This window comes from Lonchura striata, chromosome 11 (genome assembly GCF_046129695.1).
Source record: "Lonchura striata isolate bLonStr1 chromosome 11, bLonStr1.mat, whole genome shotgun sequence".
In the NCBI taxonomy this organism is placed as follows: Eukaryota; Metazoa; Chordata; class Aves; order Passeriformes; family Estrildidae; genus Lonchura; species Lonchura striata.
This window is the reverse complement of record NC_134613.1, coordinates 18,325,637-18,349,983: the sequence shown is the minus strand read 5'-3', so window position 1 is coordinate 18,349,983 and position 24,347 is coordinate 18,325,637. Positions and strand designations below refer to the sequence as shown.

Sequence of the window (24,347 nt, the reverse complement as noted above, 5' to 3'; positions counted from 1 at the left end):
ACCCGGCAAAAATCATGCAGATAAGACAGAACAGATCATGCAGTCTGACCCCCAGAAGTCACTGGTGTGACAGGACCAGACAGGCACAAGGACAGAGGCAGGGCCAGTGTTCTATCCATGGCACGTGCCAGCATCCAGGAAAATGGGAACAGCACTGAAACTACAGCTTCCCACGGCAATGTGCCTGCCTGCCACCCGTATGTGCTCACATCTGTCCCTTAGCAGGTCACTGGGCTCTGAGCAGCCAGTCCTTTAACTGCAGCACTGGACTCAGCCTCCTGTTGTGCCACCTTTGCTGCCTCTTGCATGACTCCCTTTCACCTACCCCAGACATGTCCCACTCAGTTTTTGACAGTAGCTCCATCAAGATGTAGCTCTGGGACAGATCAGCTGTGTGGCTGCTGTTACTCCACAGGTTCCTGCTCCTCCAGACTGGGTCTGTAGCAGAACAGTCACCTGCACCACTGAAAACCACACCTGTTGCCCTGATTCTTAAGATTTTCTAAAGCCTTCTGAGTTCACATTCTTGTAGAGAACTTTCTCACACAACTTTCTGTAAACAATCTATTGTTTTGCATTCCTCCACAGAAGCGGAGAAATTTGATGTACTGTAGTTTGTCCAATGTCATTGGAGAGGTGGCACATTCACCCTCCAATCCACTGTCACCTTTGGAAAAGTATAAATGCTGGAGTCAGAAAATAAACTTCCTCTTTTTCACCTTTGCAATAGCAATGGCTCGTGTTGTGCTTTCACATGTTCTATAGTGACAGCACACCAGTTTGGCACCTGCACACCTTGCTTGTGCAGAAAGCAGGCTGGGCATCTAGAGGAGAACATGTAACATGTAACATGTAACCCAGCCTTCTGGCTTTCTGTGAACACACTGCAACACACAAGAACTAGAAGTGATTAAAATTTGTAAAATGCTTGCACTGTCTCCTCCTCTTACTGAGCCACGGCAGACTGCACACACACATTTGGATCAGATGACTGACATCAAACAGGCCTGGGCTAAAGGGGCCTCCTAAAACACTCTTCAATGATTGCAAAAAGGAAAATGTCTCACATAACACACACACTGATAAATGACCCACATAAAAAAAAAAAAAGAAATCAATCACCACCTTAAGATTTTCCAACCAAAGCAATTTGTGTTGCAACTTTTGTAACTAAATCCACAGAAGCTTATGCCATGCCATTCTGGACTTATTTCAGTAATACATGCTCATATTCATCATTCCTGTCTGTCCCAAATCTACACACCTCGGCCTTTCTGAACCAAGGTAAATTTGTTTTCTCTATAGGCTGTTTATTTTATATTAGTGCTTAGCAAAAATACAATCCACAGACCTGCTTCACCCTATTGCCCCAGTTTATCACTAAGAAATGAATTGAAGGCTGGGAGCACCATTATGGAGTCAGAGCCACAGTACATTCAAATTTAATATCATATTGTTCAGATCTCTAATGATCAAGTCATATTCACCCAGAGTCTCCAGTTAAGTTCATTGTATTAATAATACTGGGTTATATATAGAAAACACATTGACTTTATGCCTGAAGGGCCTTTTCAGAAGGTTTCTTTTTAATGTAAAATATATTTTCTCAGTTATGTGGTAAAAGATTGGACTTGAAGAGACATGTCTGCAGTGCTACAGGGTGTAAAATAATTGCTTGGCAACTACATTCCCGAAGGAAAACAAATGCAGTCTCCATTACAGAGCTGGGAAACACAAGGTTCCTTGCAGAGCCAAAGGGACAATGCCAGAAGTGCCACTCCTTCCAGGTGCATCCACCCACTTCTTCAGGTGTCACCTCATCCTCTCTTGCAGCAGCTGTACAGGATGGGGCAAATGTGATCCCATCACTGGGAGATCTTAGCAGCTCTCCTCTGTTAGAGTTGGTCTCCCTTCCTCCCACAGCCACCAGGCTCAGGCTTCAAGCCCAAGGGAATGATGCTGATCCTCTGCTCTGACATCTTCCTGCTCCACAATTCCAGCATTGAGATGAAACACTTGTGGTTGAGCCAAACTTTTAAAAAGGCAGCCACTTCCTTGGCATTTTGCACACTCCTTACCCATGGGATGGTTGGGAAGAAGACAAGAACCTTAATACCCTTTGCCCAAACCCAGGCAACAGCTCTTCTTGCTGCTCCTCAACGCACTGAAGTAGTAAGACTGTCTGTCTCAGGCTGCTGATCACTTGTTTGAACCCCTTTCCTGGTCCAGCAAAGTCAGTCAAAACTTAAAATACATTTTCACTGCAGAGGCCAACACCTGTGCTGGCTCTGGGCACATGAACATCAGGGAAAGCAAAAAAAGGTGGTGATATGAACACACCCAAGCTAGCTCTGCTCAAGGTCTGGAAATCATCTCTGCATAGAAATCTGCATTCACATGACAGGGATAATAGATGCCACAGCTGAACCCCTGCTGCAAGTAGGGTGTTATTAGCTTGGCTCTTGCTGCATGTGCCTGTGCTGTTTCTAGGCCAGCACTCGAAAAATCTGCAAGTTACTGTACTGGTGCCATGAGGAGTTTGCAGATTGGATCTGTGCCTCACTGGTGTGAAAATTTCATTTTATATTCTAGTGACCAACTCTGAGGTTAGTGACACAGTTCAAATTAAGCACACGTTCAAGGTCAGGATTTTCAGGGCCTGAAGAGAGAAGGTATTGCACCATGCAGCAAGAGAAACAGCACATCACACTCCCAGCTGAGGCAAGGCACACATTGTTGGCAACCTTCTTCACACCCTGGCATCAAGCAGAAAACTTTCCTGTCATCTCCTGTAGCCCACTATGCATCTCCTCACCACATTTCAGCAGCCACAGCATCCTGTGCCACTGGCCTTGGCCAGCACACAAGGCACAAAACAAGGCACAAAACAAGTGTACCTGAGCACCTTCTGCAGGGTTTCACAGCTGTGCCACAAACACAGCGATGCTCCAGGCTGTCGCATGCTGCAAACAGAGCAAAGAGCGCTCAGCACCCGTGGAAGATATCCTGTTTGGTCAGAAGCTGATACATCACTGCAAAGCCACAGTTTGTTCCAAAATAACTTAAACCACAAAAAAGCCACATGCCTGTCAAAGGTAAACGTGCATTATCCGCTACTCGAGTGAAACTGGGATCCAAACATGCTGCATAAAAACCTCACCTCTAACCCAGGCACTCACTGCAGCAAGCAGCAAGGCAGGCAGGGCTGTCAATACCTCCCTCATTTGCTTCCTGCATGGGGCACAATGGGCTGACCCCTTCCCCAGCCCCCCAAGGAAGGGAAGGCGCAGTGCCCCATTTACAGCGGTGTGAACAAAAAGATCACTGGGGTGTTATTTGCAGCTACCCCCTCACATTCATCATGGAAAGTCAGCCTGGGTCACCAACAGCTCAAAGCAGGCGCAGGTACAGAGCCAGGCCACATGGAACTGCCTAAGCAGAACTTGAAAGGCTTTTTCTGTTGCTTTGAAACAGATGCACACCACAGCCAAAATCTCATTTTTTAACCTTTTAAAGCCCCAACCTACAGTGATATTTTAATCACAACCACAGACTTAGTGTCCACACAAGCTTTATGCCTCTAAGTCTGCTGCTCAGTACTGACCTCACTGAGTGAAAGCAGGTGGTATTTTAGTCCCTGACAAGGTATCTACATAAAAACACCCAGTGCCAGAATCCATTTTTAGCACAAACTTTCCTTGAGTAGCATACGTACAACAAAGCCAGTAGATATTTGAATCCTCACTTATTTTTAAATGTTATGTCATTTTCACTGGCAGTCAAACAACACATCATAAACATGCAAAGAAGCACAACACCTCAACCCTGCAGCTACATTTCTGCATGCTTTAAAAAGTGTAGCACAGAACAGCACTGCCGGCACATTTCAGACCTGGAGGATGAAGAATTCCATGAGGAATAAGTGCACAGCAGCAGGGGCTGGTGAGCAGGGGCAGCCAATTTCTCTGTCAAAGTAAACAGCCAAGGGAAAGCTGCTGGAATACCTTTGACACACTCAGAGATGGATTTTTTTTTTTTTCCCTCCATGGCCAGCAAGTACAGTACAAAGCCAGATGAAGAGGAATTTGAAGTGTATAATTTAAATGTAGGTTCCTGCAGCACTCCTGGCCAGATACAGAACTGGTAGCAAGATTCATACATGGGTCTGGAACTCTGAAAGCTGAACACCATCATGCTGGATTCCAGCTGAGAGGAGGAGAAATTCATATCACTGGAAGACTCCTAACAGGAAAAAACCCCTTCCTACATACTATCACATGGACTGTGTACTACCACTGGAGAGGCACAGTCCCAAAGCTGTCACACTGCAACGCCCTCCCTTCCCCACCTCCACAACTGAATGCAGGTTTGCCTGTTCATCCAATAAAACATTTCCTAACACAACACTTCCATGCCTGCAGAGAAGGATTTTACTAGAAACAGGGCACTTACCATGCAGAAACCATAAGGCAAGCCTGACGAGGAAACCTGTCATGTGCAGGGCTTCATGTTAGCTTAATTTATGATCAAGAGCTGAACTCAGGGCTAAGGGCTGCACCTGAGTTATGCCACAGAGCAGATGAAGAAGCAAGGCCTGTGGAGCTGGTTGCTGAAGCATTCCCAGCTGCCAGGCATGAACCAGGGCAGAAGTGACACAGGCAGGACACTCTGAGGCAGAATTAATAAAAGCTTTGAAGGAAGCTGAATTCAGTTTTCACGGTTGGAGGACACTGGTGATTATATAAAGGCTATAAACTGGGAGAGGAGCTTTTCTGACAAGTCCTACTACTTTTCTCCTCTTCTGCTCTGGCTCTGCTGATATCTCTCCTGCTCTACTCCCTATCCAGCAGAAAGGATGCCTGGCTGCAGCAAATGAGAACTTGGCTTAGGGAGAAGTTTGAGGCTTTCCCCATCAAGTGTTTTAATTTAGTAAGCCTTGGGACATAGGAAGCCATTTAAAAGGGAAATGGCAAAATGGCCACATTGTGCTGCCATTCCACAGCACTTTTTAACAACTCATAAAAGAAATATTGAATTACAATTCTGCACGTGGAATTGGGGTCTTACTCTAGCACCTAACTAGCACCACCCCAAGCTTGCCCCAGAGCCACATGTGCTGCTTGCTTATCCCCACCTCACACCCTGCAGCCCACACAAGCACTGCCCGTGTCATCCTGCTTATTTGCTAAGTAACACCCTCCTACAAAGCTGCTCACAAGCGACTCATTTCTCCTTTCACGTTGTCTCTGTGCAGTGCCAAGGGTACAAACAGGAGCCGTGTGCTGGCTGCTGCCAAACTTCCCACTAAAGGGAGAGGCAGGCTGGGAGGTGAGCAAGGAGGGCCATGGTGTAAGAGGCGAGTCATGGCTTGAAGATGATCTTAAATCTATGTACAGCAGAATCACCAGACCCTGAAAAACTTTAATGAGCACACACAAGGAAAATGGAGTTCCCATCTCTTCTATTTACCTATCAGAGTCTGGTATGACCCAAAGCACAATAGGAGAGGGGTTCCTATAGAGGATCACTGCTCGAGGGACAGCAAATTCTGGGAGGAATCCATCATTCAGGCACTAGAGAGTGGGAATGGTTTTGCATTCAGCATTCAACACAAAGCCAGAGACATCCACTCACTAATGGTTACTGCAGCCAACATGAGCACTCTTTCTTCTCTCCTTGATCTTTTCCAGTCTGGATTCTCTCAACCTCTACAGCCATTTCGAATCCCATGTTTTCATCTCCTTCCAGTTCTTCACTCATCCTTTGCAGGCAGCTTCTACATGAAGTTAATTCTCTTTATACTCAGCTCCTCCCTGGTTCCTCTCTCCCCAAGGTACTAATTACAATACAGTTTATTAGCCAGGCACATAACATTTAGACTCTAATTTTGCTCTGCTTTAAAGGAAGCTAGACACCACTGAGACAGTCCACTGCAGTCAGTAACAGGGAAGGATATTTTTCAAAAGCACTTCAGTGTCTTTGGAACAAGAGTCCCATTTTCAAAGAGACACTTGGAGTAAGTCACTTCTGTCAATGACAGTATGGCTCAGAAAACATCCTTGAAAATAATACCCTCAGGCTCTTTTAAAATCCATCACTTACCAAAGTGAGTAAAGCAGCCCTAAGCAGTCTTTTCCAGTGAAGCCTCAGACAGCAAAAGGCTAAATGTTTCAGCCCTGACATTTCAGACAGGTGTGAAGGAAACAGGGATACCATTCAGCAACAAGGCTGCATTGTCACAGGTAGGATAGCACAAAATTACCAACCCATTAATTAATTTAGTTCAGCCTGTTATGATAACTGCTAGAGACCTGGTTCAGGGCCCAAGCCTGGGGGCCCCTTTCATCCTAGTTACCATCACTGCAGCAGCCCAGTGCCCACCATCCTACACCACAAGATGACCACAGAACCTGCCAATAACACAGCTACCACATTTGCTGGTTGAGAAAGCCCAAAGAAGACCTGGAGATGTCCATGACAAAGTCAGGAAATGAGCCCAAGCATGCCTGGTCTGCACCTTCACCACAAAATACAAATAGTAGACGTTCCTCAGCCAACAAGAGCTACCCTGTGGGCTAAGCTGTCCTCTCCCAAGTCTGCCACATGTCACATTGTCCAAATGCAAATAAATCAAGATTTCTCTGGACATGAATATTAGTCTTGACTGACGAAGACAGTCAGTTTGGATATGACAGGTCTGGACAGCCAGCTACAGAGTTTGGCTTGAAAACATTATCCACATGGGGCAGGAATGTTCCTCTGTTCCTGCCAAGATGCCACCATCACCAGAATCTACCTCACCAGTATTGGTTCAGAGGAATCAAGTTGCTGTTCCTCCATCATTTAATCTCTCACTTGCCTAACAGTGGGGGCAAGGAGGAGGTCAGTAAAATACACAGTGACAGGACTCCTGGAAACATTCCATGAACCTAATATTTTGTGACACTGTCTGGATACCAAGAGTTCTGAACACAATCAGGATGCTGAGAATCAAATTGAAAGTGTCTGAATCTATGCATTATGAAGTAGAGGGAGCACACAAAGAAGAAACCAAATGTCATTTTAGTTTCATTTGCACTTCCAGTGTAGCAAAGTTCTGTGCACCTCCTAAAGATCCCATTCCTTGAAGCCTCAGTGTGATGCCTAACAGGAATCTATAAAGACTTGATCAACACTAACTTGAGTACAAGTATTGGAGTAACCAGACACACTCCATTCATGTCAAAAGGTCGGGTTAGCTAAACAAGAAGACCACACTTTGCCACAAGCTATTTGCAGAACATTTTTGTCCATTTTATCCAAGCACTCCCCCAAATTCTAATGCCAACTCAGAGCAAGTCAGTTTGAACATGGAAATACAAAAATATTGAGCTGGAAAGATTGTAGGAGAGCCTGGGAAAAAACTTCCATGCATGAAAACATACAACCTTATACCAAATTCCAGAGAGAACTCTGCATGCAGATTCACCTCCCAGCTGTTACCCTGCTAACCAATTGCTCAACTGGATACCTGCCCACAGATACCAGAGGTGCAGTCTATTAACGTGGGAGTATCTGGAAAACTTAGATACAACAAGGGACACCGTTCAGGGATAGACTTCAAAAGTTTGCAATCTGAAAACACACAGAACTGATTCTAGAGGCTGCATCCAGTATTTCCCAAGAGTCATTATATACAACTACAGTAATTCATTTGGGATCTATTTAAATAAGAAGGCAAAATAAAATTTCTGGCAAAAAGCTTGTCTAGCATTGAATTAAGCTGAATAATTCAAATCAATAAATGACATCTAAAATAAGGGATCCTACACCATAAGGCTCAAATGCTTCCACAAGAAACAGCAAGAAGAGATTTGAAACTTCTACCTTCTTGCTAAGAAAGAGCAAGAGCTGAGATTAAGTGCAACACAGTAGCCTTGATGCATCCTAATCCATGGAAAACACTCAACTTCTATACAGGGCCATCATCTGAGAAAGCTTGTGCAGTTGTGCCAAATGACACAGCAAACTCACAAAACTGTGTCCCTAGCACATGGCTTGCGAGTGTGACTTAACTTCAATAGCCATCAAATAACTCCCAAACTGATCTCAGAATTCATTCATTCACACAGTGATTTGTCAATGCAGAAGAGGCCTCAATCACGTGAATTAACTCATGGAAGTGAATGGTCTATTTGGCTCCATGGAATACTTGAATACTTTCAGCCTTTGCTCTCAAGCTCTCTGAAGCTGGAAGGTTTGAAAACCAAAGACTATGGGAAAGCTTTTCAGTAACCCTAAGCAGCTCCCTTAAGTTCCAATTTTTAATAGTATTAAATATCACAGACTGTAGAAAGAGAATTAACAAAACCCAAACCCCAACCTAGACCAGGCATCTTGTGACCCAAAGGCTCAGCAGCCATGTGGTTTTGGTATCACATTTTGGTATCAAAAATAGAAACTTGTGGTCCATGCACCTCCTTTGGCCCAAAGCTGGAGAACACAAGACAAGGCAGGTTCCTGCAGGAACACAGCTGAGCTCAGAGGGCATTCCTTGCACTGAGCACCTTGGATGAGACCATCTACAGGATCACCCAAACAGCCATCGCTGCCCTTCACAAACAAGCACCCCTAGACAAGGCATCCCTTCAGCTGGAGCTCCTGTCCCTCAGCCAGCAGCTGCACTGACTTCAGACATAAGGACCTGCATTATAACTAGCTATAGGCAGCAGGAAACAAAGTGTGCATCTCATGCAGAGGCTGAAAGGCCCATTGTAATTAACCACTCTCAGCCCTGTAAGCTGGACAAGACAAAAACAAAACCCACAGTTTTCCTTTGCTGGTAAGCCCTAAAAACACTGCCCACTATTTCTGTATGCCCAGCACTTTCCCTATCACAAGCTAGAGCACTCAGCATGGGCTGTGGGAAGGATAATTCCCACAAAAATCACATTTTACAGACAATGCCTGCAGGACAGAAAGAACACCACCGTGTTTTAGTCACACAGGCATGCTTCTCCTTGGGCTGAACCTTTCTGCCCAGTGGGACACCACAAAAACCAGTGACTGATCACCAAGTGCAGACAGGACCCAAGCAAGAGGGGCAGCCAACATTTCTGCAAAGAGCTGTCAGTGCTCAAACATGATGAATGATTTACTTTAGCTCATGGCAAGGGTGGATGTTCTCCCAGCAGAGCACGGTGAGGATCTCACAGAAACATACTCCCAGAGAGCCTAGGGGGAAAAAGAAGGGATGGTATGGGGGGAATATGGTGTTTTGATTTTTGGCTTTGTTTTAAACATCAAAATCCATTTTAATGGGTGATGAAAATTAATTTTCCCAGGTCAAGTCTGTTTTATCCCTGACAGCAATTTCTTTATCTCAACCCACAAGCTTTTCCACCTCATTTTCTGCCCCCACTGTGTTGATGAGGGAGTGAGAGAGAAGCTGGGTGGTGATCTGGCTGCAGACCAAGGTTAACACACCCTAACATCTCACCAAGCAAGGTAGACATCCTTTAACAAGAAAAGAGTTAAAGCTGGAAGAATAACTTGGAGAAAACAGCTTTCCTAAGTCAAAACACTTACAGCTCTTCCTGCAGCTCAGTGAGATGATGAGAAGCACGCTGTAGGACTGAAAAATTGAAAGTCTTAAGCTTCTCCTCTTTAAAAATCAAACCTTAGTTATATACTGTTATTCTTCTGTTGTTTCCAAATTACTGGGTAACAAAGGATGCATCCCTAATATGGCAACTCAATGCATTATCATACAACACTCAGACCATGTCAGGATGAGAAGTGAGCTTGCTGCCAGCAGATGAAACTCATTAGCAGGGCACAAGAAGCAGCAGGACACCACTGGGGGCATTCCCCTTTCATGTTTTTCAGAAATAATTTTCTTTCAGTCAGTATTTTAGCTTGGAATGTTTTAAATGCTTGCCCTCTTCTCTCCTGGCATTTCTCAGTGTAGACAGGCACATGTGGTATTTTTCAGAGGTGCAGGGACTTGCCCTGCTACTGTCCCAAGTAGTGCACGTGCCTGTCCTCCTGCATCTTCCTTCTGGGATTCCTTTCAAGCCAAAGAGTGAGGTTTAGTCCATTCCAGCACCAAAACACTCCCAAGCAAATCTCTGGTCTTCTGCTAATAATGTGCCAAACTTTGTTTGCGTGAAGCTGAGAAGTGGAAAGAGGTAGCAACTATTTCATATCCTCCTTTTCAGAAATAAAAAACAAGAACTCCAGACAATCTTTCTGCAGCCCTTCCTGGTAAAGTTCCACCAGAGAAAACAAATACCGTTCATTGTTTAACAGGACAGGTTGCAAAACTATTAAGTTATGATGTTTTTCTCACTCCCTGTTATTCCTTTGGAGCATTAAAGGGATGAGATGAATCTGAAACTGCAGAAAACTCAGAACTGTGTCCTGCTGTGGCAAACAGGCTCACCACTGCTATCCTCTGGCACTGCTGTGCTTGGTGCAGGTGCTCCATAGGTTAGCTCCATCTAACACACATTCCAAGAAGACTGCAGGAAAAATACTTTTCACCTTAAACATAAATTCATAGAGTAATTCCTCTGTTTTAGGAATGCAGAGGGCACTACCACCTGTCACACAACACTGTAAAGCAATTCCACATTGTTTCATGCCATTCTCCAGGTATTAAAATGTTAAGTATCATCCTAAAATACACACATGCAACACAGATTTCAAGGCTGTTTTATCTATATTGACCCAAACTCAACACTGATTTCAATTCAGCCAGAAGTCTTTCAGTGGGAGACAAAAAAAAAAAAAGTACGCCACAAATATACCACTATTCATCTTTGAAAATGAAAAGTGAAATAGTTCTGAAAGGTTTCTGTATTCTTCCACACCCACACCACACATCTCTTCTCAACAGCAAAACTTTCTTTCAGTTTCCTTATGGCAGAGTTTGTAGCTGCCTTTAGAAAAAAGAAAAAACAAGAAAAACCCCAAAAAACTAAAGAAAATGTTGGATTCAGATGCAAACATCAAAGCACCAAAAAACAAACCTGCTATAGTTGCTTCAGAAACTGTGTGAGTCATGAAGACCTCAATACAACTGAATTATCCATGTTTTGTCAAAAACTTCACTGTCATTTGATGGATCACCACAAAACTAAATTTTAAGTTTTTTTCCCACTTTCAGTAAACTAAGGAATTATGAATTATACTAGTGAACAAAATGTTAAGGGTTTCAAAAGGACACTTAAATATTAAAAATAAGCCAATTCCAGCAATCCTTGCCCAGGAAACAGATGCAGCATGAAATAACAACTCCTGTGCTCCCACACTGGCTCTCACAACCACTTATCTAAGAGCCACTGTGCCTGCAAACATGCAGAAACCATCCAAGTGATAGGTGCAGACACCAAGATGGTGTTAAAAAAATACAGAGAAATCAGCTGGCTGCTTGGTGAGGTTTTGAAAGGCTACTATGAAGGGAGAGGCAACAGAGGGGAAAAACAGAAACCAAAGCAAATTCCTTTTCTTCTTGAAAATAACAAGCATGATAAACATTCCAGCAAGCCAGAAATAAATATTTTGCTTTTACACTCCAGTCATCTAAAATAACTGACTGTGTTCAGGCACTGCTGCAAGAGAAGCTCAGTAAAAGATCTTTAATACAGTGGGCACTGGGCAAGAGCAGGAGGGGGCTGCCTGTCTCACTTCAGCAAGGAATTCTCAGGTGGCAAAATGCTGAAGCATGTCAAATTAGGAATAAGGCTAGGAAAAAAAGTTGCTAACTGGAGAGCTTAGAAAATCTGATTTTAGTTCTGAGGTGTCTCCTAGTTTGCTGAGCGAGGGGAGGCAGATCCAGAGCTGTGCTCTAAGGCTGCACCTCTGTACGATTACGACTGCATACCTGCCTAACATCTGGGAAAGAGACACTCCTTCTCCCCCTCCTCTCAAACAGAAACAGCCTGGATGCAGGGACCACACCTCTGAACACTACAGAATGCTTCCCATAACAGGGCAGAGCCCTCCAGCATGGATGGAAGGAGTGACAGACACTCCAGGAGCTTCCCCAACAGCCTGCAATCACTACTGATCCTATTGACAGCGTATGGAGCAGGGCAGGTGAAATCTCTACTCCGTGGAGCAGGCACCAACATTGCCTTTGCACTGCCTATCTACAGAGAAACAGAGTGCCTAGTGGTTGTTCCAAGGTGACCTGGAGATGGGACTCTTGGGGTTCTAGTCCTGGTTTTGCTGCAGAGCTATAATGAAGCCTTGTAAATCAAAACCAGCGGTCCATTTTTCTCTGCAATAGGAAAAATTAAGTCTTGCAAACCTCACTGGAGCACTTAAAGGAGTTACTACACAAAATACTATCACGTTTACTTAAACTTCTTTGGATGATGCTTAAAATACAACACTTGTAGTTTCATCTGGTGTTGATAAGGAGGCGAAGTTACACTAATTCATCCAAGGTGCAACCTCACCCACTAAATAGCTTGCCATTGTTTGATCTTCCTGTGAAGGAATAGCAGGAGACCAAGCAGTCTACAAGTAAGGATTGCAATACACAGAGGACAAATTCTTAATGATGAATTGCAGAATAACCTTTCTGAAGCAATAAATTTACACTGCTGTTGCAGGACAGAAGTTGGCTTTTGGTCCTTTACAATGTCCTGAAAGTAAGGGACAAAAAAGCCCATGCAAACCTGACAGACACCCCTTTCTGGGAAGCAGGGAGTATCTGCTCTGCCTGGCAGAGAAGGGAGGGATCACAGCTGCACTGAGCTCTCTCTCTGGGACAGGGGCTACAGGATGGCTAAAAGAGTCACACTGCAGGAAATTCCTAAGCACGAATGGCACAGCCCTTCAGACCAGTGCCTTCTCTGCTCTAATTCAGGATCCCTGTAAACCTCAGCTGCAGGAACACTGCAGGCCATTAAACCACACAGGCACCCTGCAAGAGCTAGAGGGATTCTGGAAGAAAAGGTTGGCTTGAAGAAATGAGACATTGGTTTTGTAGTGGATCACAGCATTTCTAACTGTCCTTCTTTCAGAGCCTACAAACATCACTTGGGCCTTACAGAGATAATGAAGAACTGCCAAACTTTCTGCTAAAAATAATAAAAATACTAAAAATAAATTAGTCCACATGTAGACATCAAGTGCATTTTGCTTTCAAATGCATTTAACCAGGAAGACATCAGGTTGTAAGCTGCACATAACACATAATCTAAGACATAAGCATGTTATCTCCACACTGTTTCATCTATTAGTAGCAGATAAAATAACCCCTTTCTCCTAATCAACACATATATGCCAGTAACAAGTCTTCTTGATACTCAAAAATCCACACTTGGATTGGAAATTATAACTTTAATAAAGTTTTTATGCTAATGTGTCCATGCCACTCTCCGAACTCGCACCCCACAGGAGCCTGAAAGCATCAGAACCCAGAGCTGGATCTGGTTTCTGCTCCACCCTGCAGTTAGAAACCCAAAAATATATCAGAAGTCTTCTTCGAGAAGAAACATTAATGTAGTCAAAAGAGCTAGTTTAGAATAACTTTCTGTGCAACTCAGCTGCAGAACAGACAATATTCTCTAATGGGAAAGGCATACTAGAAACAACTTTCCAGAAATAACATTGCCAGCAAAGATATATTAAGGGAAAATGAACGGTAAGCAATAACCAGCCAATGCTTGGCAATTCTCATCCCCACTAAAACGTTTATTTTCACTCCATGGGTTTCTTCCCCTTTAACTACCCCAGTGACAAATAAATTATGAACATTACAGCTAATTTATTACTCAGCACGGCTGAGGATGGAGAGGAAAAAAAAAGGCAGCAGTACTTTCAAGCTGATTCTTATTCTAGAAAAACAAATACTTTATTAAAAACAATAATAAATTAAAAAGGAAAAACTGCTTTTGCAGTTAAGTCTGCCCATGCCTAAGCTATTCAGGCTCTGCTGATGCCAACCAATCAAATGCTTTATCAATTAGCTTCAGAAGAAGAATCTAGCTCTTAATCTCTGCCTCAGTTTCCCCACCTGTGACACTTCTCCCACCCCATCCATTCAGACTGCAAATACACAGAGGCAAATTCTATTGTGCAGCACCAAGGACAACAGAAAGCTCTGAAGCACTGCAGTATTCCCAAAACTGACTTTAATGACATCCTCCATGCAGGTCTTGCCAGATTTCACGGAGGGTTTGATCAGGTCTGTGCCACAGAACACAGTGTTGTTTTTGTTATATTTAAAATGGGAGAGTAAGGGGTTGCACAGCAAAACAACAAATACAAGAGCCAAATTCTGCTGCTAACCCCACAGTTCCCAGCCGTGCATCACACAGGGCCCTTATTTCTGTTTCCTCCACCAGGAACCCTTTGGTCATTAACTTCTGTATTTTTCTTTTATGCTTATCTTTTTCCTGAAGAGGGAATTTCAAGATTTTCATTGATATCTCAAACCCCAGTAGCAATAAAACCACACAGCAGGAGGCTGTCTCAGAGACCACATACACTCTCACCTGGAGTCACACAGCACTAATTTTGCTGCAGACACTTAGTTAAGAGAGTTTTTGCAGGCTGCAGTCAAACACTGCTGCATGGGCAAAGCTCTCCCTAGGAAGTTCAGCATGGCTTGAAAGTTTCATTGAGCAAAACAAGAAACAATTTGGCATTCATTCCCACGCAAACACCAATGCACCCTCCTTGGGAGGGACCAATTATTTTCCTTTCCATCCCGTGCTCAGGCCAGTCATCCTCTATCACTTGATAAAGCACATGAATAGCTGCATTCAGAGCTGTAGTAAACAGAGACAGCTCAGTAAAGCTCTGTAAAAACAGCTCCCCAGAGCACACCCCAGAACTGCTTCCCATATGCATGCCCTTTATCTAAAGAAGCCCATGACTTTGGCAGATGTTGGATGCTTGCATCTAGGTCAGTTTGAACCAGAGTGAGTCGAGGCTAAAGGCCAGGGAGAGAAATTCAACTGTGCTGCTGCTCCACAAACGGTGGCTGTCAAAGAGAGAGCGCTTTGCCTTCTGCTCAAGCAGTGATTTCACCACTGGCTAGGCACAAGGTTTGACTGGCAGGGTGATGAAATGCCTCAGCGAAGAACCGTCAGGAGCACTTGGAACGTTATTACCAGCAAAAATATTCCAAAATATAGTGCATGTAGGAATTCACGGGGAGGGAGGTAGACAGGCAGGGAAGTGTTGCCAAGGTATGTGAATCAGCCTTATCGAAATCCTCATCGCTGCACGGCTGGCATGACTGATCACACTGCTGCATCCACCCAAAAGGCACAAAGCTACAGCTGGAGAACAGAGTTCCAGCCCTTCTCTCTTGGTGCCATCTGCACCAGTCACCCTCAGCTCTTTATTCCACTGGCCAGCGCTGCAGGAGAGCAACTGCAGGTGGAAATCAGCTGGGCTTTTAAAAGTTGCTGCAAAAACCCTGAGTAACTTCTGCAGCAGGAATGCCTGCAGACTACAAGCAGCATTTTCCCCATGCCACTGCAGTTGCTGGGAAAGTCAAGTTTCCAAAAGCACACAGGAGTAATTAGATGAAGCCAAATAAATGTGTACACAAAACCTTACACGAATATGCAAATAATAGGGTGTATTCAGCAGCCCCAGAAATTAAAGCAGCAGCACAGGCTTCTATTTGCATAAACTATGCAGGATATGGCACCAAGTAATTTTGGAACATGTGCATTTTGCAAACAGCAAGCATAATAATAGACAAATATTTTGGAATGTGACATTGATCAAATACTCCCTAAAACTTCACATGAAGAACCTCAGAGACACTGCACTATTTAAACACAGACATCTACTGCTGGCATCCTGGGGTATTTTCACTGTTGAGTTCTGTGGGAAAAGAATTGGACTTTATATAGATTTTTATCAGCATTTATTATTTATAAAGCCCTGTTGGCAAGCGGAATGTTTTATGAACAAATAAAAGTGAATGATCCTTACTTAAAAACCACATAATGAATGAATGTATACTTTGTACATATATGCAAGTGGTGGCTGCTAGTCTATTGCACAGTGAACATGGAAAAGGGGAGGTTTTTTACATCTCTAAAATGAAATAACAATAGCCACTTCTAAATGTACTGACATGAAAGCCAAGCCCCATCCAAACTGAGCTCTTCAATCACTCCTGAAAAGCCAAGCCCCTGGCTTGTTTTCTTAACAAGCTGAGTTTCTGCCCTCATGGTCTCCCCGTGTGCAGAACAAGACAAAAACTGAGGAAACCAACTTGTCGCCGTATAAGGCAAAAAAAGGTTTCTCTTCCTGAGTTACAAATAACTAGGGAAAGTCACACATGTGGCCAAGGAAAGCAGAACTACAATACAGAACTCCCCCACTGGTGACAGGCTAAAATTAGTAGTTTATTCAACTGCCCAGAACTACACACTGCCCTATGCAGCATCTCCCTATTTGTCTTTCTGCTTGCTCTCCATTTGTCTCACCTGCTAATTTGTCCCTCGGGGAGCAGCCCAGCAGCCACCACTGAGCCCCACTCATCCCAGGAGCCTGAGCAAATGAATATCCACTTGCAGTTACACCTGGGCAATTCTGCAGTGCCTCCACTGATTCCACCCCACGGCAGCACCTGAGCACAGCACCTGGCCTCAGGGACATTTGGTCTGTAAAAACGATTATGTCCTCTGTGCTTTCCAGCAAGCATCTTTGCTGCTCCCGCTCTCACTCCCCTGCAGCACCTGTAAGCACAGTGCTGAGCAGATTTGCTTTAAGCACAGATTCACCCTGCAATGACAATTCCACATTTGCATCTGTTCATTGTATGAAGAGCTTCATGGTATTTGCAATGACGGCAGATAAATTATACAGGGAACAGAGGAACACTTGCCCAGTGCAGCTGGGCCACTGCTTATGCATTCTAGGGATTGTTTTGAGTTTAGTTTGCTTTTTTTTCTCCTTTCCCCCTGCTGCCCAGTTGTGGATCCCGCTGGCCATGGGGCACGCTGCCATGCTGCTCAGGACATTGACCTGGAGAAAGGCAGAGCAGAGACAGCAGCACCTCTGCTGAGTTCAGCCCTTGGAGGAGGAAAGGCTCTGGGAATTCCAGACGGTGGGGCTGGGGTGTGTGAAACGCTCCGCACAAAGCACGCCCCAGGAGTTGGGGAAAACGGGAGAAGAAACGCAAAACTGGCGAGGAGTGAGCAATGCAAAGGAGTTTGAGGAAAATGCCACACTGGGGACTAATGCTGCTGATCCTACGCTCGAACACCCCAGAGAAGCGTGCTGATATACAGCCCTCCAGCAGATCCATACGTTCCCGGCACACCGGTGCCCACTGGGTGACATCACCCGTGGGCTCTTCCTTGGCTATTACTTTGAGGCAGGATTATCCTACACTCATTCACACTGACAGCTCATTTTACAAGTAGCTCATCGGAAACAATATATTTACTTACTAAGGTGTTACTCACATAAAACAGGCATGTTCCTGCCGGGCTCCTACAAATTTAGTTATATCCACATATACTCATCCTAAGGTATAGAACTGCTGAATTCATCTCATCAGATGTGATGCAGTTTCCTTTGGAATTACAACTATGTTTCAAACTAAACTTATGTTTTATTATATGGAGATGAATTCTAATTTCCATTTAATTAAGAGGGAATATTAACCATGGTTAGTTTAGTCACATACCTTGAAAAATTATAGATCACGTTCAGTACAAATTTGCATAAGTAGCTTGAGCATGTGAAAGAAGCAATGCTAAATACTGAATACAAGTACCAAATGCAGAGTTCTTACATTTACTGTAGAATATATTATGTGTATGGCCTCAAAAAGCCTCAGAGATTACGAATACATTTCTTTTCCATGGAAACTATAATTCTCAAATCCAGCAAGCTATTTTAAGACATTTAAATCAACTATACACTTACATCTGCTGGAAGCAGAACATTTCCACAGGCTGTACACTTCAAGGCACAAGCACAGCCGTATGGACATCTTCCCAACTCTTCTACTACACTTCTGCTTCTGACACCACATCTCACTATGCAGATTTAGTGCTAAAGTCTTATTTGGATTGTTCTGTACCCAACATCGGGACTTTGGGGGCTGCTGCGCTTTGCACCGCTGCATCACTTAAGAAGATGAGGAAAAGCAGTAACGCGGGAGGCACGAAATGAACTCCCCGCTAGCTTTTGCCGGTATTTATTCAGTGTGAAGCGGAAAGGCTGGCGCTGGAGCCGAGCGCCCGGCCAGCCGGAGCCCCGCGCTGGTGCCAGCCCGCCGCGGGCACGGCCGCGCTCCGGGCGCTCGGGAGTCCCGCGGAGCGGCCGCACAAGTTGGGCGGCAGCGGGTGGGTGACCCCTCGGCACTGCTGAGTCATTTCAGCCGCCGAACGCCGGGCTGTCCCGACCCCTCCGGCCCGGGGGCTGCCCGCAGAGCCGCCCCGGCGCCGGGGAAACTTCCCCTGCGCTCCGCCGCGCACCCCGCCCGCGGCTCAGCCCCGCCGGCGCGGGGGCTGCGTGCCGGCCGCACTCACCAGGTAGGCTCCCACCGTGCCCTGAGCCAGCATCAGGGCGCACTCGGACACCAGGAAGAGCTGGATGCTGGAGAAGCAGGAGACCTTCCTCCGCCGCCTGCGCTGCCGCGGCGCGCCGGCCCCCGGGAGCTCGCTGCCGCCGCCGCCGCCCGCCGAGCCCCGCTTCCCCGGCATCCTCCCGGGCACCGCCGCTCCGCCGCCGCGGGATGGCGGGCCCCGCGGCTGCTCCGCGCCTTCCTCCTCCTCCGCCTCCTCCTCCTCCCCGGGGTGCCAATCACAGCGGCAACCCGCGGCTGCCTCTCCGCCCGCGGGCTGCTGCCATGGCCAGCTCGCCGCCGCCTCCGCCGCCGCCTCCTCGCTTCTCCCCTCCCCTCGCCCGGCCGCGCTCCCTCTCTCCGCCGGCTCCGCGCAGGCCGGATCCGCGTCCCCGCCGGCGAGGGGCGGGGAAGGCGAGGGGCTGGGGCCGGGGCTGGCGGAGGCTCGGCGGGCGGGGCGGCCCCGTCCCGGGCTGCGGGCACGGCGGGGGCAGCGGCCGCGGGGCTCGCCCCGCGCCCCGGGCAGCGCGGCGGCGGCGGGCGGCGATGCTCCCCACGGCGCGGGCAGCCGCGGCTCTGCCGCAGGTGGAGGGCAGGATGCCCCCTCATCCGCCCGGCCGGCTCCCTGCCGGCGGGTGTCCCCTGCTCCCTTCGGTTCTCGGGGCCCCGTTACAGAGGGAAACGGAGGCCCCACAAAAATTAAACGTAAGGAGGAATGAGCGGCTGGAGGTGACGTGCGTCGCGCTGCCATGTGCGCCGGCCTTGGCCGTGCTTCGTGCCCCCCGCACCTGCCTTCCGTGGTGCCCTTCGTGGTCGGCCCCACCTCGAGTTCTAATTTCAAGAGATATCTTCTCTTAAAAACCACTAATCGTCACTTCTACGATTACAGATCACATTCCTTGTCAGCGTAATTGCAAAACCTGATCTGTTTCACTCTTCAGATGCACTTTTCTTGTTCATTTCTGGATCCACACTGGGGGCTGCTGTTCTACTTCCTTGTGTTATTAAACTCCAAGTTATATGGAACTTTAAATCCATGATTCATTTGGTACTGGGATGCCCACGGCCTTTGAGAGGAAGAATTTTTTTTTGTGGAAACACAGGTTACATTTTCCAGAAATACCCCATGATTTGCATGCTAAATTTCATTTTCAAAGGTAGTTGAGGCCTTGAAGCTCCTGAACACCTCAGAAGATATCTTTGAAAATGGAACTTAGGACCGTTCTCATTTATAAAGCATAAACGAGTCAGCACCAGGAAGTCAAGAGAACTGATTTTTGAATGAACTCTTTTTTTCTTCCCATACTCATTTTAGAGTTTCTTCTCCCAAAATATTTTTCCCTCTTGGGGGCTTTTTATTTTGGCCTATTGTTACATGAGTAACCTTATTAAACGCAATGCTAGAAATCTCTGAGCAGCATCTCCAACCAGGCTGATGTATCTTTACTGAGACCAGCTGGTGCACATTGCAGAACTGCAAACCACTGCTGGAAAGAAAATGGAGAGACCTGGCACACTCAGTTGCTGCCCTTCGCTCATCAGCTGCCAACAGGTCCCTCCCATGCTGAACTTTGTCTTGCCACAGCTTTTCCAGCAGGTCTGTGCCACATCAACAGGAGTCAACAGTGCAGTCCACCTCAGGGACACAGTCTCCAATATTAATGGCCTGAGGCATCATTATCAAGTAATTAGTGAGGAGAACAGTCTGGTGCTTGTAGATGAGTGGTCTTAATTTTAATGAGATACAGATCAGTCATCCAGACACTGCAAGGCTCACAAGATGCACATTAGAAGCTACCTGAGGCCTCAGCTGCCACGGTTTTTGCATGAAGCCATGAGAAACTGGCTCTTCCATACAGGTTTCTGCCAGTTCATAAGGTGTTTGTTTTCCATCCTGAAAAAACTGGTTCTTCCACCAAAGAAACCCCAAAAAGGCAAGTGTTCTAGAAATCTCTTTAGACAACAAAAGTGCTCATCTCCTTCCTAAAAAGTTTATTTATGCACCTGTTCTGTAAAAATCCTGAAGTTGAGAAGCTTGCAAGGTCTCTATCTCTAGATGGGTAAATTCACAGACTAATTCAATTAGCTTGGCTAGACAGATGCTTTGCTCCAGGTGGATGCTGTACTGCGTGATAAACAGGATGGACAAGCTCACAGACTTTTAAATAGGTGAAACCAGAGTAGTGTCTTAAAATACTTGAACATACAGAGTTATGCTAGGGGGAGTCTTAAAATTTCCTGAAAAAAAAAATCCACCCAACAATATGCAATACACAATTGTGTACAACCAATACACATTTTTGGGGCATGCTAGTGTTTCCAGTCATCTTTTGGCTGCTCTAGGTTAGATGCTAAAGACAGCAAAGCTCTGAAAACTCATCTAACTCACTGAGTATATAGCTGGAGGCAGAAGTAAACTTCTGCACATGCTACTGCAGTTACCAATATTCAGGTTGATGCTTTAAAGCTCTTGAGAATATATATATAAAAAATATATGCAAATGACATCATGTGTCTTGATCACATCTTAGACATCCTGTTGGAAGAGTTTGTCCAGGCTGATACACTGCTTGTCTTTCACAAGGAAAACAGCTGCTAGAAAAATTTGACTCTAATACTAATTATCTGAAACATCTGGTTGCTTGGTTTATTGCAGCAGAATACAATTTTCAGTTCAGTTTCTCTCCAGAAGAGACAGAATGCCTTGATTTTTTTTTTCCTCTTATTTATGTTGTATACTCACACTTATTTCCTCTAAAAAAATTCCTCCTGCTTTGCTGTGCTGAAAGAACGAGTGAGGGTCTTGCATCCACTTGAAGTAGATTGGTAAACCTGAGTTTGTTTCTGCCACCTCTAAACAGACCAACAGGCTTCCTGAGAGATCTCAGTAGAATGCTTCAGGGATGGACAAGTGACCTGGCTGGATTTAATAGTTAATTATTGCTATACCCAAACAGCTTTTCTGGCCTAAATTGACTCAGCTTTAACTACTAATGTGTGGAATACTAATGCTCTTGGATTATCATTAGCCTAGAATGAAAAATGACTCTATAGCTAGAATAGTCCCTTCTCCTCAGGGCTCAGCAGTTTGGCCAACACAGTTCTCAGCTGTTTCCACATCCAAAGCAAGCATTTCCCCCACAGTCATTTCTACTAAAGCATCTTGCAGATACCTTGTCAGGTTTTCATAAACACTGCGACATTCACTGCCAGCAGGCAGCGTGCTGCCCTAGATAAGGGTGGGCACTCCAATCTTAAACAAGCCAGCTCTCCTGAGACCATCTCATTACACCTTGTCTCTGGACATCTCCTTGCTGCTGGGCTTGTGTCAACATTCACCTCTGGGTAACCTCAGCAGGCAGAGTTTTCTTAGTCCGTCACCACGCTGAAACAATTTCTGCTTTAGTTCAGTTTTCCCCCTTCCTGTTCCTGGTTAATATTACTCCAAATTAGCTGTGTAATTGTGTGGCTTGATACTAGGCAGGCATAACTTTTTTGATCTGTGTGTGGAGTTGCCTGTGGTATATGGGGTGTGTGGCTCTGAAGAACTGAGAGCTGTGCAGGGTGAGGACCTTAGTGAAGTACTTGACTGGTATCTTACACCTCAAGGGGCAAAAGTGCAAACTGAAAATCTAAGCTTGACCATCAGCAGTGTGGGTAACAGGAGAAGGAGCAGGAGAGGATGATTTCCCTTCAGCAGAGCTGGTAGAAACCACTACTGTGAAACATGCCAAAGCAAGCAGCTGAGCTGTATCATTAGGCATCTCTACAATTGCCATTGGAATCGTATTCCCAAACCTTCCAGACATATTTTACAGTCCACGCAGTTAATGTGCGCCTCACCCAGTACAGCCCCTCTGGAGCACTGTACCTATTCCTGCTGAGGATGTATCAGGGAAAACCAAGAACAGGTGCTAAGAGAAAACAATGGTCTTACAGAAGACCTGTGATATATATTAAGAAACACCACCAAAGCAGTGCTGTAACCATAACTGTTGACTTCTGCCACCAAAACGTCTCTGGATGTTCTCTAGAGGTGCGAGAATCCAGGGCTTCCCTCTGGCTGCCCAGGCAGGTCTGGGACCCTGGCAGGGGTCAGGAACCCCCCTGGACAGAGCCCCCAGAGACACTGTCTGGGATCTCTGTCCATGGAAAAGAGTTTTCAATCTTACAGGATGAATTACAAGCTCTGAGTGTTTGATATAAGTAATAATTAAGTGTGGCACGGGTGCAAAAATAAAATTTTAGGATTCTAGATTAGGGGTCCAAAGGGGACAAGATGGAGGAAATTGGGTGTGCCTTGTCCTTTTTCTCCTTCTTCAGGCCCTCCATGTTTCACTGTGGTGTTGGCATTTTCCTGTTGGTTCAAGCTGGGGACACACTGCTCAACATAGGTGACAGATATTGGCACGTTATTGTAAATCCAGCCCAGGGAGTTTCTGGTATTTAATGTTTGTAACATCCCACTGAGGGCAGAGCCCCACACGCTGCCCTGCAGGACAGAGCTGGGCAGGGCAGCAGAACATGTTAGAGATAAACAGAATAAACAACCTTGAAAACCAGCACAGACCAATTATGGCTTCTTCTTTGGCAACGGGGCAGAGAGACAGAGACTTTTTGCAGTCTCGGAATCATCAAAACCTCAGATTCTGACATAGAGGGTGACTGCACTTCACTGCTCTCCTTTCCACAGCTGCAGGTCAGCTATTGACTCACCCAAGTGTCTGCATCCTCCCCATGGCCATGCTTTTAGACGGGTGTTTGTGCAGTGTTGGAGCTGCTCTCCTGCCCCGTGGGCCTGGGTGCCAGCCCGGCTGTAAATCGCTGCTAATCTGAGATAATTGCAAGGGCGACTGAGGAGCAGCATGGTGAGAGCTGCCCCCGAGGCGCGCTTGCCTCGGTCTGCCGGGCTGGCACTTGTTGTGCCCCTTGCTCCGGCAGAGAAGATGCTCTCACCTGGCTCTGAGGATGTCACTGCATTAGGGATGGGAAATAATGTCCCTGAGAGGTTTGCATTCTGCTCCGTTCAAAATCCCACCAGTGAGGTTAAAAATCAGGCACAGCCGCCTCAGATACCAGTCTCAGACTACACCCATTTGGGTTTCCTTCCAGGACGGTGTATCCAGTTTTCATTTGCTTTAAGCCATTTGGATGAAAGGAGAGCTCATCTGCTGCCAAAACAGATTTGCATGTAACGTAAATCATATCCCCTTGGCACCAGATCTGCACCCCTGGCTGGTCCTGCCTGGTGCATTTGTCTGAGGGAAGGCTTACATATTGAGACAATAAGGAATAACTTCAGATATGTTCAAAGTACAAGGAAGAAAATGTAAATAAATATGAGATCCCAGGGCTTTGGCCAAGAGGCTTTTCCTTGGGATGGCTTTGAAATTATGTTTTGTGATTCCCTGGTGCGAAACCCTGTGGAGCAGCTGGCACAGGAGGGAGGAGACAGGAAGGGATTTTAATCATTGCCTCTGTAGAATGGGGGTATAAGTGTGCCCATCAGCCAAGGGTGCATGGCCATAAGGAGAACTGAGACTGGGGCAGCTTGTGGACATATCAGCAGCTGTCATTTCCAAAATACCATGACACTAACAGTTTTAAAGCAATATCTTTCTATAAACACTTCTGACTTTACTGCCTTGCTATTTTGAGACCTGCTGGAGACTTGGACTCATTAAAAAGGTATTTCCTTCAGACAAGCAGATTAGATAGCTGTTCCTTCCCCCACATGATGAAAGGATGGAGAGCACCTCACTGAAGCTAAAAAAATGCAGAAAATTAGGACACATTAGTTTAA

At 45.8% G+C, this 24,347-nt stretch overlaps 1 protein-coding gene across 1 annotated transcript in view; it reads right to left on the bottom strand.

Moving 5' to 3' along the window:
• The window catches only part of SLCO3A1 (solute carrier organic anion transporter family member 3A1), a 130,891-nt gene extending 112,202 nt beyond the window's left edge, over positions 1–18,689 (bottom strand). Inside the window, exon 1 of the mRNA XM_077785924.1 lies at positions 18,510–18,689. Within this exon, the coding sequence (XP_077642050.1) occupies positions 18,510–18,683 (174 nt within the window). The 5' untranslated portion in view covers positions 18,684–18,689. The remainder of the gene's footprint in view (positions 1–18,509) is intronic.
• Positions 18,690–24,347: the final 5,658 nt, after the last annotated feature.